Source organism: Metarhizium acridum (genome assembly GCF_019434415.1).
Source record: "Metarhizium acridum strain ARSEF 324 chromosome Unknown scaffold_574, whole genome shotgun sequence".
Classification (NCBI taxonomy): Eukaryota; Fungi; Ascomycota; class Sordariomycetes; order Hypocreales; family Clavicipitaceae; genus Metarhizium; species Metarhizium acridum.
The window spans coordinates 522,515-534,925 of NW_027094044.1; the positions used below are offsets into that span (position 1 = coordinate 522,515).

General features: G+C 53.3%; 5 protein-coding genes across 5 annotated transcripts; 1 reads left to right on the top strand and 4 right to left on the bottom strand.

Annotated features, from left to right (window-relative positions):
- Positions 1-177: 177 nt before the first annotated feature.
- On the bottom strand, positions 178-558 carry J3458_020601 (uncharacterized protein; the record flags this gene model as incomplete). Its single annotated transcript, XM_066122130.1, has 1 exon — positions 178-558. The coding sequence occupies one exon, from the start codon at positions 556-558 to the stop codon at positions 178-180; it is 381 nt and encodes a 126-aa protein (XP_065972756.1).
- Positions 559-2,843: 2,285 nt separating this feature from the next.
- On the bottom strand, positions 2,844-4,587 carry SFU1 (Suppressor of ferric uptake 1; the record flags this gene model as incomplete). The annotated part of the gene is made up of 3 exons (XM_066122131.1): positions 2,844-3,652; positions 3,739-4,274; positions 4,331-4,587. The coding sequence occupies 3 exons, from the start codon at positions 4,585-4,587 to the stop codon at positions 2,844-2,846; spliced, it is 1,602 nt and encodes a 533-aa protein (XP_065972757.1).
- Positions 4,588-6,477: 1,890 nt separating this feature from the next.
- ASH2 (transcription factor, contains a PHD finger motif) lies at positions 6,478-8,209 on the top strand (the record flags this gene model as incomplete). Its single annotated transcript, XM_007815913.2, has 2 exons — positions 6,478-6,923; positions 6,991-8,209. 2 exons carry the CDS (start codon positions 6,478-6,480, stop codon positions 8,207-8,209), a joined length of 1,665 nt encoding a protein of 554 aa, XP_007814104.1.
- Positions 8,210-8,425: 216 nt separating this feature from the next.
- J3458_020604 (uncharacterized protein) lies at positions 8,426-9,800 on the bottom strand (the record flags this gene model as incomplete). Its single annotated transcript, XM_007815912.1, has 2 exons — positions 8,426-8,634; positions 8,792-9,800. 2 exons carry the CDS (start codon positions 9,798-9,800, stop codon positions 8,426-8,428), a joined length of 1,218 nt encoding a protein of 405 aa, XP_007814103.1.
- Positions 9,801-9,976: 176 nt separating this feature from the next.
- On the bottom strand, positions 9,977-11,612 carry J3458_020605 (uncharacterized protein). The gene has a single exon (XM_007815911.2). It carries the CDS (start codon positions 11,420-11,422, stop codon positions 10,415-10,417), a length of 1,008 nt encoding a protein of 335 aa, XP_007814102.1. The 5' UTR covers positions 11,423-11,612; the 3' UTR covers positions 9,977-10,414.
- Between the last annotated feature and the right edge of the window lie 799 nt (positions 11,613-12,411).

Genomic DNA, 12,411 nt, shown 5'->3' on the forward strand with positions numbered 1-12,411 from the left:
AGCACACTGGGGGAAGCGAAGAAAAGAGTCATGAGATGCTGCCGAGCATCGGTCGACAACTCGACACATGCAGCCAGGTTGGTGCTCGTGGGGCCAAGGCGCTGGTCCTCGACACTGGCGCAGGCGGCTATCGCAGGGATATGAACTCGCGGAACCCCCTTGGATTGGCCAACCCGGTCAACATGTCAATTGTGCGCCCTTCTCTTGACAGTCGTTGCGTCGTATTTCCCCACATGTTGTCTTCGTTGAGTTCCGCGTTGCCTCCTTCACACCAGCAGCAAAAAGCACCACGCCGCACGCCATCAGCATCTCCATCGCGGATATGACTCCACGCTGAATAAAAGGATTAGTTGAAAGCTTCACACCCATTCGTGTGGCATGCGGACGCAGCGGCTCCAGTGACTCAGTTTCCTCCGTAAGATGCAGCCTGGTTCCCTGGATTTGGTACCGAACTTGGGACTTATAATAGTCTTCTTCTTTACGACAAACAGAATATCGGATTGACCTCGACTCAACAGAATCATGATTCGATATTTCGACAGCTAACATTATATTCATACGAGAGTGGCATTACAGGCACGTGCATTCTGCAGAGACGCCTCCTATCTACACGTAGCGAGCCCAACCACAATGTTTAGTGTCATTGTACTCTCTCGAAGGCATACGAAGTCAATCTTTATCAAAACACGTCAGGATAAGTCTGCCATGGCTCTGGGGACATGCTCCGTGCATGCTCCGGTTATCATCTCACCACCGCTTTACTCTAGTCGCACGTATCACAGGCAGATCGCCATCACTGTCACCCTAAGCTGTCACGGTGTATTACTTGCCCCGAGACCGGCCCGCCATAGACTGTAGCGTACTGTGCTCGGTGGCTTCTACTCCGTACGTGGAGTAGCTTCGGGGCTCGGTGCTCGGCGCTGGAGACCAAACTTCTACGCACATTGCCTGTTCTCGAACTACTCCGTGCTCATTGCCGCATTCCGTTCCCCGTAGTTATTAACTCCCGTCATGAAATTCGACCCGGTTCTACCAGGAATCTTAGATGCATCCAGCCTCGCCTTCTTCCATGTATACTCCGCGATAGTATACAAACCAAGGTTCCTTCAACTTTCAGTCAAGGCCAGGGCAAACACCGGCCAGAATTAGTTTATGCTTCATGACTGCTGGCGCCCTGGCTAACGCCATTCCTGAACAGACAGCTCTGGAAGGTTCCATGGGTCAGCGTTGTACTAAGTTGGCGGCGGCTAACAACAAAGACTTGGGGCTGCTCAAGACAAGAGGGGACTGACTATAATTGTCAAAGCATATTCACTAATACAACCACGAACTTTGTCGTCAGGTTAGGCTCCGAGTCACCACCGCCGGATCGGGAGTTTGGTCTTGCGCTGAGGCTAGTGAGACATATGTACACAGTAGTGGACACTGCAGTTTCAGTCACACGTGTACCAGCAGAACAATTCATACTCCACACGAAGTAGTGTGGATGTGTTTTGTCGCTGTTCTGCATGACAAACTTGTGGTTCCTTCGTCACGGATGCGCCTCCGATCATGGCGCCGGAGACGCGGGACAAGTCCCTGAAAGTCGGTAGGTTAAACATTTCCAAGTGACCACTTCTCCGAAGTACATACATCGACTATCAAATTCGAACCACATTCAGCTGTCGATAAAGCAAAATCCGTTCGTCAGCAACACTTCCACAAGCACCAGTTATGATTAATAGAATGTTGGATGTGCCGCTGCAACTTGCAAAATGTAATCAGGTACGTGATGCCAACAACCATCGCAAATCATCATCGACGCCAGCCATCCGTGCATTCCTTCTGACCATTGCCATGGTTGTGTCCAGTAGCACAAACGGTAGCAAACCTTATGTGCGTTCTGGCCAAAACTTGAATCGTCCACCATTCAGCTCCCCCACTTCCCGCCTCATGCAGCCACAGCGTTGGTCGCATCATTATTATTCAACCCTGGCCGAACAGGCAGCCAGAACGTTACCATATTTGGATACTCCCATGTAATCGGTAATCGATACCTAGGTGGTTACGGATCCTGTTATACATATAAACTGAAGATGATTGATTATAAAGCAAACTCCATGTGGCGGACCATCGGAACGCCATTAACGTAACCCACAAAGAACTACATTGCAATGCGACTTATGCACATTGACCAGTACCACACCACCACGGTGAATCGACATTCCAGGCAAGACCCTACCCATCACTTACAGCAGTTACTTCACCATCAAACAGCTACATTGGTGTGGCCTCAGCCGTGAGAGTGTTCGAGTCGAGATAGTGGAAGGGAAAGATCATTCCACTCCTCACTCATAGAATACAGCGTGCCAAAATGGAGTGTATCATTATAGTCGTACTGTTCATTGTGGCAGCTTATGCCCAACTGTAGACAAAAACACCAAAATCACCATAGAACAAATTAGCGCCAAGTAGGACTGTGGCAAACGGGAACAATATTACTGGGCTATCCAAGCAATATCTATTCGATTACACTGCTCGATCGTCCACGACCTTGCCCCGTGAGAGGCCCGTTGTGCCGCACCCAATGCAATGCAAAAACAAACAAAACAAACATCGGGCATTGATTCATGTTAATGCCCTACAAGTAGCTCTGTGGTGCCAGTCTCTGCCTGATCTGGTGACTCCGTGCTCCCTAGCAATGAAAGAAAATGACCAAGAGACCACCCTGGATAAAGGAAAACCATAAGCAAACTCGTGGCATCGTCGGCACGTCAGTACGTCCCAAGTTGCACCGCACTTCATAACTCTCACAATCCCCATCCCTGATGCAAGACCGTCTAAGGCATTAGGCATTACTTGTTTCACAGCTCCATTAATTCCCGCTTCTTGGCGGCGAGCATTTCTCTCATCTGATCCGCTTCTCTCTGTAGTGCTAATCGGCGCTCTGCCTTAACACGTTCGTTCTCAGTTTTGTCTCCATGCCCCTGTCCGTCGTTTCGTGACCCCGCACTCGGGGACACATCCTGGACGTGTGGGTTCAACAGTCCACCGGCAGATCGGAGTGGCGGCAGTGTATAATCGTCCATATCGGCGCTACCAGGTCGATTCATTCCACCGCTGCCTGTCGGGTTCAGAATAGATTTGATGGAAGAGATGCGTTTGGCACTATCCGAAACAAGATCAGCGTTACTGCCCACCTCCGTATCCGTTGTCGAAAATGAACGCTTTCTTCGCGGAGAAAGAAAAGAGGCAGGAGACATGGAAGACTGGCGCTCAGAAACGACAGTCATGGACGACATCGGCGGCAAGCGATTATCTTCATTCGCATGGCTGGATACGCTTTGTGAATATCTGCTCCGTTGGTGATATGCAGCGAGATCCGACGTTGACGGTAGCGGAGATACCTGACCGCTGGATCTCATTACTGCAGGCTGGGGTTCAATCGTCAAAGGGTGTGCCTCTGGTCGACGTCGGGTTCCGAGGTTGATTGATCCATCTTCGTTTTCAGTTCCTCGCTCTGGAGTTACCTCCACCTTATGTGCCTCCGGTGACTCGGCCATATCTTCCATTTCTTCATCCTGCGCGGCAGGTATGACTCGTTTCCGTCGCTTGATTGTTGGTTTCTTCATCGTCACTGGCCGATGTACGCCATGTAGCTTATAATAGAGACCTGCACTTGACATTAGCATTTTCATCATTGTAGTATGCCATAGCAAAGTATGCCTGAGATAGGCTCAAAACAACGATGACACTTACCACAAGCATTGCAGATGGTATGCCCGCTTTCATCCCTTCTCCATAAAGGTGTAATAGTAGTTCCACAATTTTGGCAGGCAATGACCATGGAATCTTGACTTTGTGTTTGTAGAGCATTTACATCAATAGGAACAGGTTCTGAATTGGATGAATCTGCTCGACTTCCGCAGCCCCCTTTGGATCTTTGCATCATGTTGAGCTGGGCAGTTTTCGACACCCTGTTGTTAAAGGCTGGGCATCCGTTGCATCCCTCGGCACCTCCAGTTCCATTACATCGTCCGCCACCAGGGCAGGTGCCGGTAGGCATTTGTTCAGCAGCAACATAAGAATTCACGTTCGAGGCTGACTTGGGTCCAGAAACTGTCGGCTTCGGCGGCGTAGAGCGGGATGATCCAGCGGCAACAACATTCGGTGGTTTTTTGAGACTTGTCGGCCGAGCTGTATTCCTAGCTTTTTGATAGAGGCCACATGCATTGCATATCGTAGCTCCTTGAGGAGATCTCCTCCACAGCGGTGTTCGGGTTGTCCCACAGTTGCTGCCCTGGTCAGTCGCATACCTCATATTACTTTTTATAGAAACAGCGACACGAACCTGCAGACCTGTCCACCGTGGCCGGGAAGGTTTCCTCCAGTCGATTTGACCTTTGCAGTTGATTCTGCATCGTTTAGGACGGGGCTGGGACCTCGCGACAACTTCCCGCCATCGTCGGACGGGCTGGTTCTCAAACCAGGGGAAGCACTGCCATCATGGCGCTGTCGCGCACGGCTATCATGGTCAGACGACTGTCGTTGTGAGGACGAGTCACGATGCTTGGAGGACATGGGCCTCGAAGGCAGCGCAGTCCTCATGGAGCCTGGTTCGCGCTGGTGGCCCAAAGGTGGCACCGTTGGTAGCTCACTCATCAGCATTCAGTTGCAGGTGCAGCAAAAAGCCAGACTCGAGTGGCAGTTGAGGTATCTCGGTGTGGTGTCGGGATTTGAAATGGCGACAGCACCCGCGGCGATCAGACAAGATGTGAGCGTCGGGGCTGATACTCGGCTTAGACAGGAATATCCCAATATGCAAATGCGCTGGTAGTCAATCGTCAGGTCAGCTGTCAGTAGTCGCTTGTTTGATTTTCAAATGATGAACGTAATGAAAATAACAGGAAGGGAGGGCGGGAAATGGGGGTCAGGTGTCGACTTGGCCCGGGCAAGATGCTTCGAGAAAAGAGGTCGTGAACGTGTGGTTGTCCTTGTTGAGGCGAATCGGGTGTGCCGAGTGCCGGCCGCGCCAAACGTGGTTGGCTGACGAACTAGGTGAGACGGCAGGATCAGGTGACTCGTGGCAACGCGAGAAGAAGTCGTCAGATTCCAGCCTGACTGTCGGCGACTCCAGGGGCAACCGCGGAGAAAGTATAATGAGGAAGGAGGCCAAGGTAAGCGCCAGCATGCACCTGCCACAGGCCCAAGTCCAGCATTCGTGACGCCGCAAGGATGGGAAGGAGGGGAGAGCATGTAAACGGGCAAGGGCAGGGGAGTCTGGAAGCCAGATGGCAGGCAATCAATCATTCAAAGGTACGAGGTGCAGAGCACTGACCTGGAAACCCTGCGCGGGCAAGGTGAGGACGGCGACAGACGGATAAAGGACTGAATGAATGAATGATGACGAGATAGGGGGGATAGCCCTCGGGGCGGTCTGCAAATAACCGATGCGTGTGTTTTGAGATGCATGCAACGCCAGGAGCCCTGCTTGCATAGCGAGTGGCCGGAGAAACGCAGAGGCGCCGAGACGCAGCCAAACGACAAATGAAGGCCGTTTGTGGGACGACAATCGTGGCAGGGCAGGCCAGATCAGCCCGCCAGCCAACCAAAACGTTGCGACGCACGAGAGCTCGCTCCAGATTGAGAGAGAATTGCTCCGGACAGTCGAAGTGTATTTTTTCCTTCTTGTCGTACAAGACGGGTCGGGGCTGCACACCCAGTTCAACTGTTGGCGCAGCTGTTGGGCGAGCGGACGGCTTGGGGCCAAGATGAAGATGCAAATCCACACTGGCGCACTTGCGCGCAAAAAACATGCGTCTTTCCGTCACCCCCGACCCTCCAGAGCGTCACTCGGCACCTCTGACAAGTTCTCAGGTTTGTGGGGACGCGATTGAGACGACGAGAAGAGCCTTTCACAGTGTGTTGATTATATTCGCCACTGCATCATTGGCCAGAGCCATAGAGTCCGTTGCGCAGGGACTGACAGCAAAATCGGACATCGGTACGGAGTAAGGCTAAGCCTAATTCAGTTGGGCAATTTGTGAGGCCTGTCATTGGCCGGCTGTGCCGTTCTTTTTGCCAGGCCATAGTCTTGGCTTTTGGCTAGTCGTTACCTGGTCCGCAACTGCTACGTACGACGTAGTTAGTAAGTACCTGGGCTAGTACTCCGTAGTGGTCGGTACCAGGCACGGAGTACGGAGTACGGAGTACATAGTAGTAGTACACAACTTGTTGTTATCTTATCGATTCTATCAATCTCATCTCCCCGAGCCCAGCCAAAAATGCTGTCACACACACACGCACGCATGCCGCAACGCCCATCTCGCCTAGTGGCATCTTGTGGAACACTCACACTGCTGGCCGCCACTCACACCCTTGCTCTCCGTGCGAGACTGCTGATAAGACTCGAATCTGCTCCTGTGCCATCTGGAACTCAGTCGACGCACGTTTCACTCACTTCCGCTGAAATTGCAACAGCTCAGCACTCTGCTGACCATGGCTGCTGAAACCGGAGCCAGCACGGCCACTGAGATTCCCAAACGAGAACCAACTCCTCCCACGTCCCTCGGCTCAATCCCTCAGAAACGTGCTTTCGACGATGATCACAGCCCCGCCATTCCATCGCCTCTCAACCCAGACGCCAGTGTCTCCGAGCTAGCTCCCCACGACGACGCGTCACAGTTGAAGAGCTCCAAACCCGCGCGAGTGAAGAAGGATAGCTTCAAGAAGCGAGAGACCAAAGGAGGCGGCCGTGATAGCTCTCCCGCAACACCAGATCACAGATCTGTCAAGGAGCAGAACAATGTTGACTCTCCTCTACGATACAAACTGGCTCCGCCAAAACCATCCGACTTTGAGCTTCCCCGCGGCCCTGTCATGACACTGCACCACGAGGTAGATGGCTCGGGAGGACAGGTAGAATTCTTTGAGGCCTCTGACCAGTAAGGCTCCATCTGCCCAACCACAACTTTGGACCATGATTTAGGTTATACTAACTAGTGCTACCAGTGTCTTCAACAAAAAGAACTTTCGCTACACCCATTGCATTGCCGACCCTCTCTTCCCATCCACCCTATACTACCGACAGACCGAGCCCGAGCCGTTCGGACCGCGCTTGAGCTATGAAGATGCAGCCACGAGCGTGTTTTTCGACAAATCAGGACGAGGCGTTACGACCGACAAGGGTTTCCGAATGGCTCGTGCCAACGTCGCCGTCAGAGAAGGGCGATGGTACTGGGAATGCAAAATCACAAAGGGGGTGCGAGAAGCCGCCGAACCCGGCGCGAAACCCGAAGGGGGGAAACACGTTCGCATAGGCTGGGCCAGACGCGAGGCATCACTGGATGCGCCAGTCGGATTTGACGCATACAGCTACGGCATTCGCGATGTCGCAGGAGAAAAGGTCTTCATGTCGCGGCCAAAGGCCTTCTTCCCTGCAGGCGACGGCATCCGCGAGGGTGATGTCATCGGCCTCGAGATCCAGCTACCATCAGAAAACATGCATCGAAAGATCATGTCCGGCACGTACAACCCCGCCATCGACGCCGCCGACGAGGAGCCCCCTCCCGGCGCAGAGGCACCCAACATCGTTCGAGACCGGGTTCCCATCCGCTTCAAAGCTCACACGTACTTTGAGAAGATCGAGTACCACACCACTAGAGAATTAGAGGATCTGATGAACCCGTCACCAATCGGGTCCAGCTCCTCGTCTTCAGAAACCCCCAATCCCCTGCATACAAGCCCAGCCCTTCGGACCCTACCCAACTCGTGTATCAAAATATACAAGAACGGTCAGCTAATCGGAACCGCCTTTGAAAACCTCCTCGGCTTCCTGCCCCCGGCATCAAAACCCCAGCCGCAGGTCGGAGCCCGAGAAGGCCTCGACGACGGCATGCTCGGCTACTACCCGGCAGTGAGCATCTTTCGCGGCGGCGCAGCAGAGGTCAACTTTGGCCCGGACTTCTGGTACCCTCCGCCAGACTACGAGTCTCCTCCCCCTGGTGAGGAGGACACACCAGAGTTAAGGCGCAAAAGGCTGCGTGCTGTTAGTGAGCGATATAGAGAGCAGATTGCCGAGGACATAGTGTACGACGTCATTGATGAGGTGGACTTTTGGATGCAAGATGGCGGCGGCGCGACTGATACGACGGGAGTGCAGGAGAAGAGCGAGGCAGTGGCTGCTGCGCCTGGAAGGGAAGAAATCAAGGAATTGGTGCAAGATGATTGATGATTATGTTTTCACTTATTTTAATCCATGGAGTGAAGCAGGGACTATGACACGATACCCATTATATATACATATATATATTCAAAGTACTACCGTCCGTGCTGAGACAAAGCATCCCAAAAAGCATCGCCGCCACCCAATCATGAATTTTTCCCTTCGTTCAAGCGTTTCTTCATTCTAGTCTAGTCCATTACACACATCTCTACGCAATTGATCTCACGTGGACTGGTTGCTGCGCCTAGGAGCCTCCACCACCCCGTCGTCTTCATCTCGCAGCGTAGACACCCGCCCCGGCGGCTCGGGAGCCGGCAGCGCAGGATCGTCAGCCAGCTCCTCAATACGATCGCTCCCATCGACGGTGCGCTCACCTTCGAGGCGGACTTCCCGGCCCCGTTTGTGGCAGTACCACAGCACAAAGAGGAGAACTACCACACGTTAGCACCGGCACTTTAAAACGCGGCAAAAAAAAAAAAAAAAAAAAAAAAAAAAAAAAAAAAAAAAAAAAAAAAAAAAACCGCCAGACAGCCACAGTGCTAAAAAGGCGACGTTTCTATCTGTAGAGTGGAGAGGGGGGATACTCACGGGATAAAGCAACTCCCCACATGACATTCATGCCAATAAAGGCCGGCCACCTCGTCTTCAAGACCTCGACAATGGCGCGCAGCATGCCGACGATAGCGCCGGGCTTGGTGACGAGCTGCAGCAGGTTGGCGGGCACAAACATGCTCTTGGCGGCGCCCTTGAGCCCGCTGGAGCTGTCGGCCTTGATGCCCTGGCTCGCGGCGGCGGCGGCGAGCAGCTCCGGCCCCAGCGAGGAGGTGATCTTGTCCGGGAGCTGGGTGACGAGCTTCTTGAGCGAGTTGGGCAGCTTGTCGAAGCCCTTTGCCAGGGCGCCGTCCTTGTCGTCGACAATCTTCATGAGGTCGTCGTAGGCGGTGGGCACGCCGTTGACGAGGTCCTTGAAGACGTTGGTGAAGGACTGGAGGGCGGCGGACGAGTCGGTACTGATGACTTTGTTGTTCTTCACCGAGAGGTTGAGGCGGTCGAGGACTTTGGAGAGGTCCTTCTTCTCCTTTTCCTGCTCGGCGGGCGCGGTGGTGGGCAGCGGCTTGAGGGCGTCTTCCTTTGGCTTGGAGCGGGTGAAGAAGGCGGAGATGCGGTTCGGCTTCTTGGGCTCCTTGTCCTTGTCCTTGTTCCTGTCCTTGTCCGCGGACTTGTCGGGCGGCGGCGGTGGTGGTGCTTGTTGGCTTGTAGACGGCGTGGCATCGTCCGCGTCAGAGGGCCAGTCTAGGTCCCGCAGGTACAGGCGCGGCGGCAACGGCGGCGCGGGGACGTCATCGTTGGCGAGAAGTTCCTCGAGGAAGCTCTCGTCGTCGGGTCGAATGACTGCTTCGTGGCCGTCGTGGTGGCGGTGCCTGGTGTTGTGGTCATGGCCGTGTGCGTGTGCGTGTGCGTGTTTGTTGCTGTTGCTGCTCTCGGCGGCGCTGGTGTCGGTTCGTGTGGCAGCTTCGGCCTCCTGTCTGGCTTCTCCTTTCGCCGCCTTCTCGGCCTTGTGCTTCTTGACTTTTTTGTATGCGAAGTACTCCAGCATTGTGACTTGTTGGTGGCCGTTGATTCCCTGTATGCAGGCTGGTCTGTGAGATGCAGACTAGCTAGCTGCAGCTCTGAGGTGCGGCTGGTGGCTGTTTAAATGTTCCCTATTTTTTCGACAGAGGTTGAACCCCTTGCTTTTTGTTCTTTAGTGTGCGCCGTTCATTGGATGGGTTCTTTGTTTCGCGTTCCCTTGTTGCGCGCTTGGAAGCGCATCAAGTCGTCAACTGTTTGTTGGGCGGGCGGCCGCTTTTGCACCGCCACACCGTACATGATGATGTCACGAGCCGCCATCCAACCTGGAAGTTTTGTGCTCGGGTGGCCATCAAGTCATCTGAACTAATTGCCTCTGCACAAATGAGGTGGCCCCCTGTATGTGGACATGTACGGTTTCGTCATTCGACTCCAAGCAAGGGCGCTGAAACGCTGTCACAGCTCACACAGAGAGTCGGCTGGCTATGCTCTTGAAAAACACGTCCACTTCGCAGTATAATCCTATGCTCAATATGACGCCCCTCCGGCGAGAGCTCTCACCATGTATCCATGCGTACTACTACGTCGTTCAGTTACTACTCATACATACAATCAATACTGCCCGACTCCCCTTCCACTACATCACGTCTCATCATCCTCGTCCTCCTCGTCCTCCACGTCCTCCTCCATCCCCTCCTGCTGGATAACATCATCGGCCAACGTGCTCTTCCTCCCACCACTCCTTCTCCTCCCCCTCTGATATGCCTCCGTCATGGTCACTGCCCTCTCGCCAATGTACCGGTCTCCCGTCCACTCCTTCTGACACTTGGGACAATTCTTCGATCTCCGAGCCCGCCAAAATGCATCCTGGCACATGTCGTGTAGTCTCAAAGTGCAATTGGGCTGGGAACACCGCAGCCCGATGGTGACAATATCCTTGCACGCCTCACAGAACTTGATGCGCTGCCACTCATTTGCCTCAGCATCGGGGTCGTTATACGTCTCCACCAGCCAGGGACGTAGCTCAAGCAACGCTCGTGGAGTGACTGCGTAGAACCCGTCCTGGCTCTTCTCAAACCACCCTCCCTCGACGAGACTCCTCATGACGGCTTCCACCTCACTGTGTTTAAGGCCTCTGTCTGCTGCAGCTGATTGCGCCTGCGTTTCCGTCGAGTCCTCGGGGCTCAGGTGGCTCTGCCGACGGTTGGGTGGTCTGGCAAATTTGATGGCCTGCATTTCCGTAATGGCCAACACCTCCATCCGCGGCGTGTTGTACTTGTCAAACATGCCGTCAAGGACACGTTTGATAAAGGCTAGTTCTTCGGGGCTGTATGTCGTGGCTAGCTGTGTCTGGGGGTCGGACTGGGTGTTTACGAGTGCGTACACCCGGTGCTTGGTGACTTGGTGGGTGATGCTGCGCACTTCATAGTCAAAGAGGGAGGCGGCGTCAGAGGCTACGTCGATGTATCTCTTGAATTCATCTTCAGTGATTTGCTCTGGCCGGACAACTGATTCGTGGAACCCGGCGGCGTTGAAGATGGCAGCCAGGATTGGTTGTGCTTCTTCGAACGTGAGCGTGCTGTGAGCGAGGAGGGCTTGGAGGAATGCTCGGTGGCTGTTGTCGTAGTCTGGACCAAGGACTGACTCCATGGTGAGCCGGAGCCGCTTGAACTCGGTCGATGTCTAATGGAAGAGCGCCTGTCTCTGTATCGAGCAGCTATCACTTGACGGTTGGGCGCGCCGAGTAACGCGTCTGACGAAACTGAAGTGGAACGCGAAGAGGCGTTAATTGATGTGGCGGTGCGTAGCAATCACACTTCCCGCGAGTAAACACTCCGCGAGTGACCACGTTTGATCAAATTAAATGAATGGAAGGAAATTCCGAGTTGGGCTCAATTCACACTTTGTTTTTTTCAAGCATTTTAGATTTTTAAACCCCATTGTTGGTAAAAAGCGGCTTGTTGGCCGTTTTCCATTGGCTCGTGTCTATGCTCCCATATCACATGCAACACCATCTACGTACACAGTTGAGAGATTAATGCATTTTGCTTCAAATTGTCCAACAACAAAAACAACAATACACAGACCCGGAAAACACAAAAACTATCGTCAAATATGGCAGCAAAATACACCTATATACGCAAAACCAAATCTTGCGCGACTAGACTAACATTCACAAACCAGGCCGCCTCCAGGGTAGCTGAATGCATGCTGACTCATCGCGCCCGAATACGAGCTATCCGACAGCGGCTCGTGCATCTATCAGTTCAAAGTTCATATTTCACCTCATCATAGTGCCCTCTCAGCGACATCGAATACCTGCAATTTCATTTCCGTCATCTAAAACGTTGCCAACTACATACAACTGGTTCATTTCACTATTCCATTTCGATCCTTTAGCAGCGTGAAGGGTAGCACATCTCACTCCACCCCCTGGAACCTGGCTTCCCTCCAACTCTCGCAAGTTGATGCATCAAAGCATACAAAGCAGTCACCAACCCACTGGAGGCGGGCCGAGGGTGTCGTTCTCGATATAAACGGGGCTCAAAGACACAAAGTCCTTAGCTTCCCAACCGTCGGAGACATACATCCAGACGGACAAGTCATCAAAGATACCCGCAGGCCGCAAAGCTACGGCC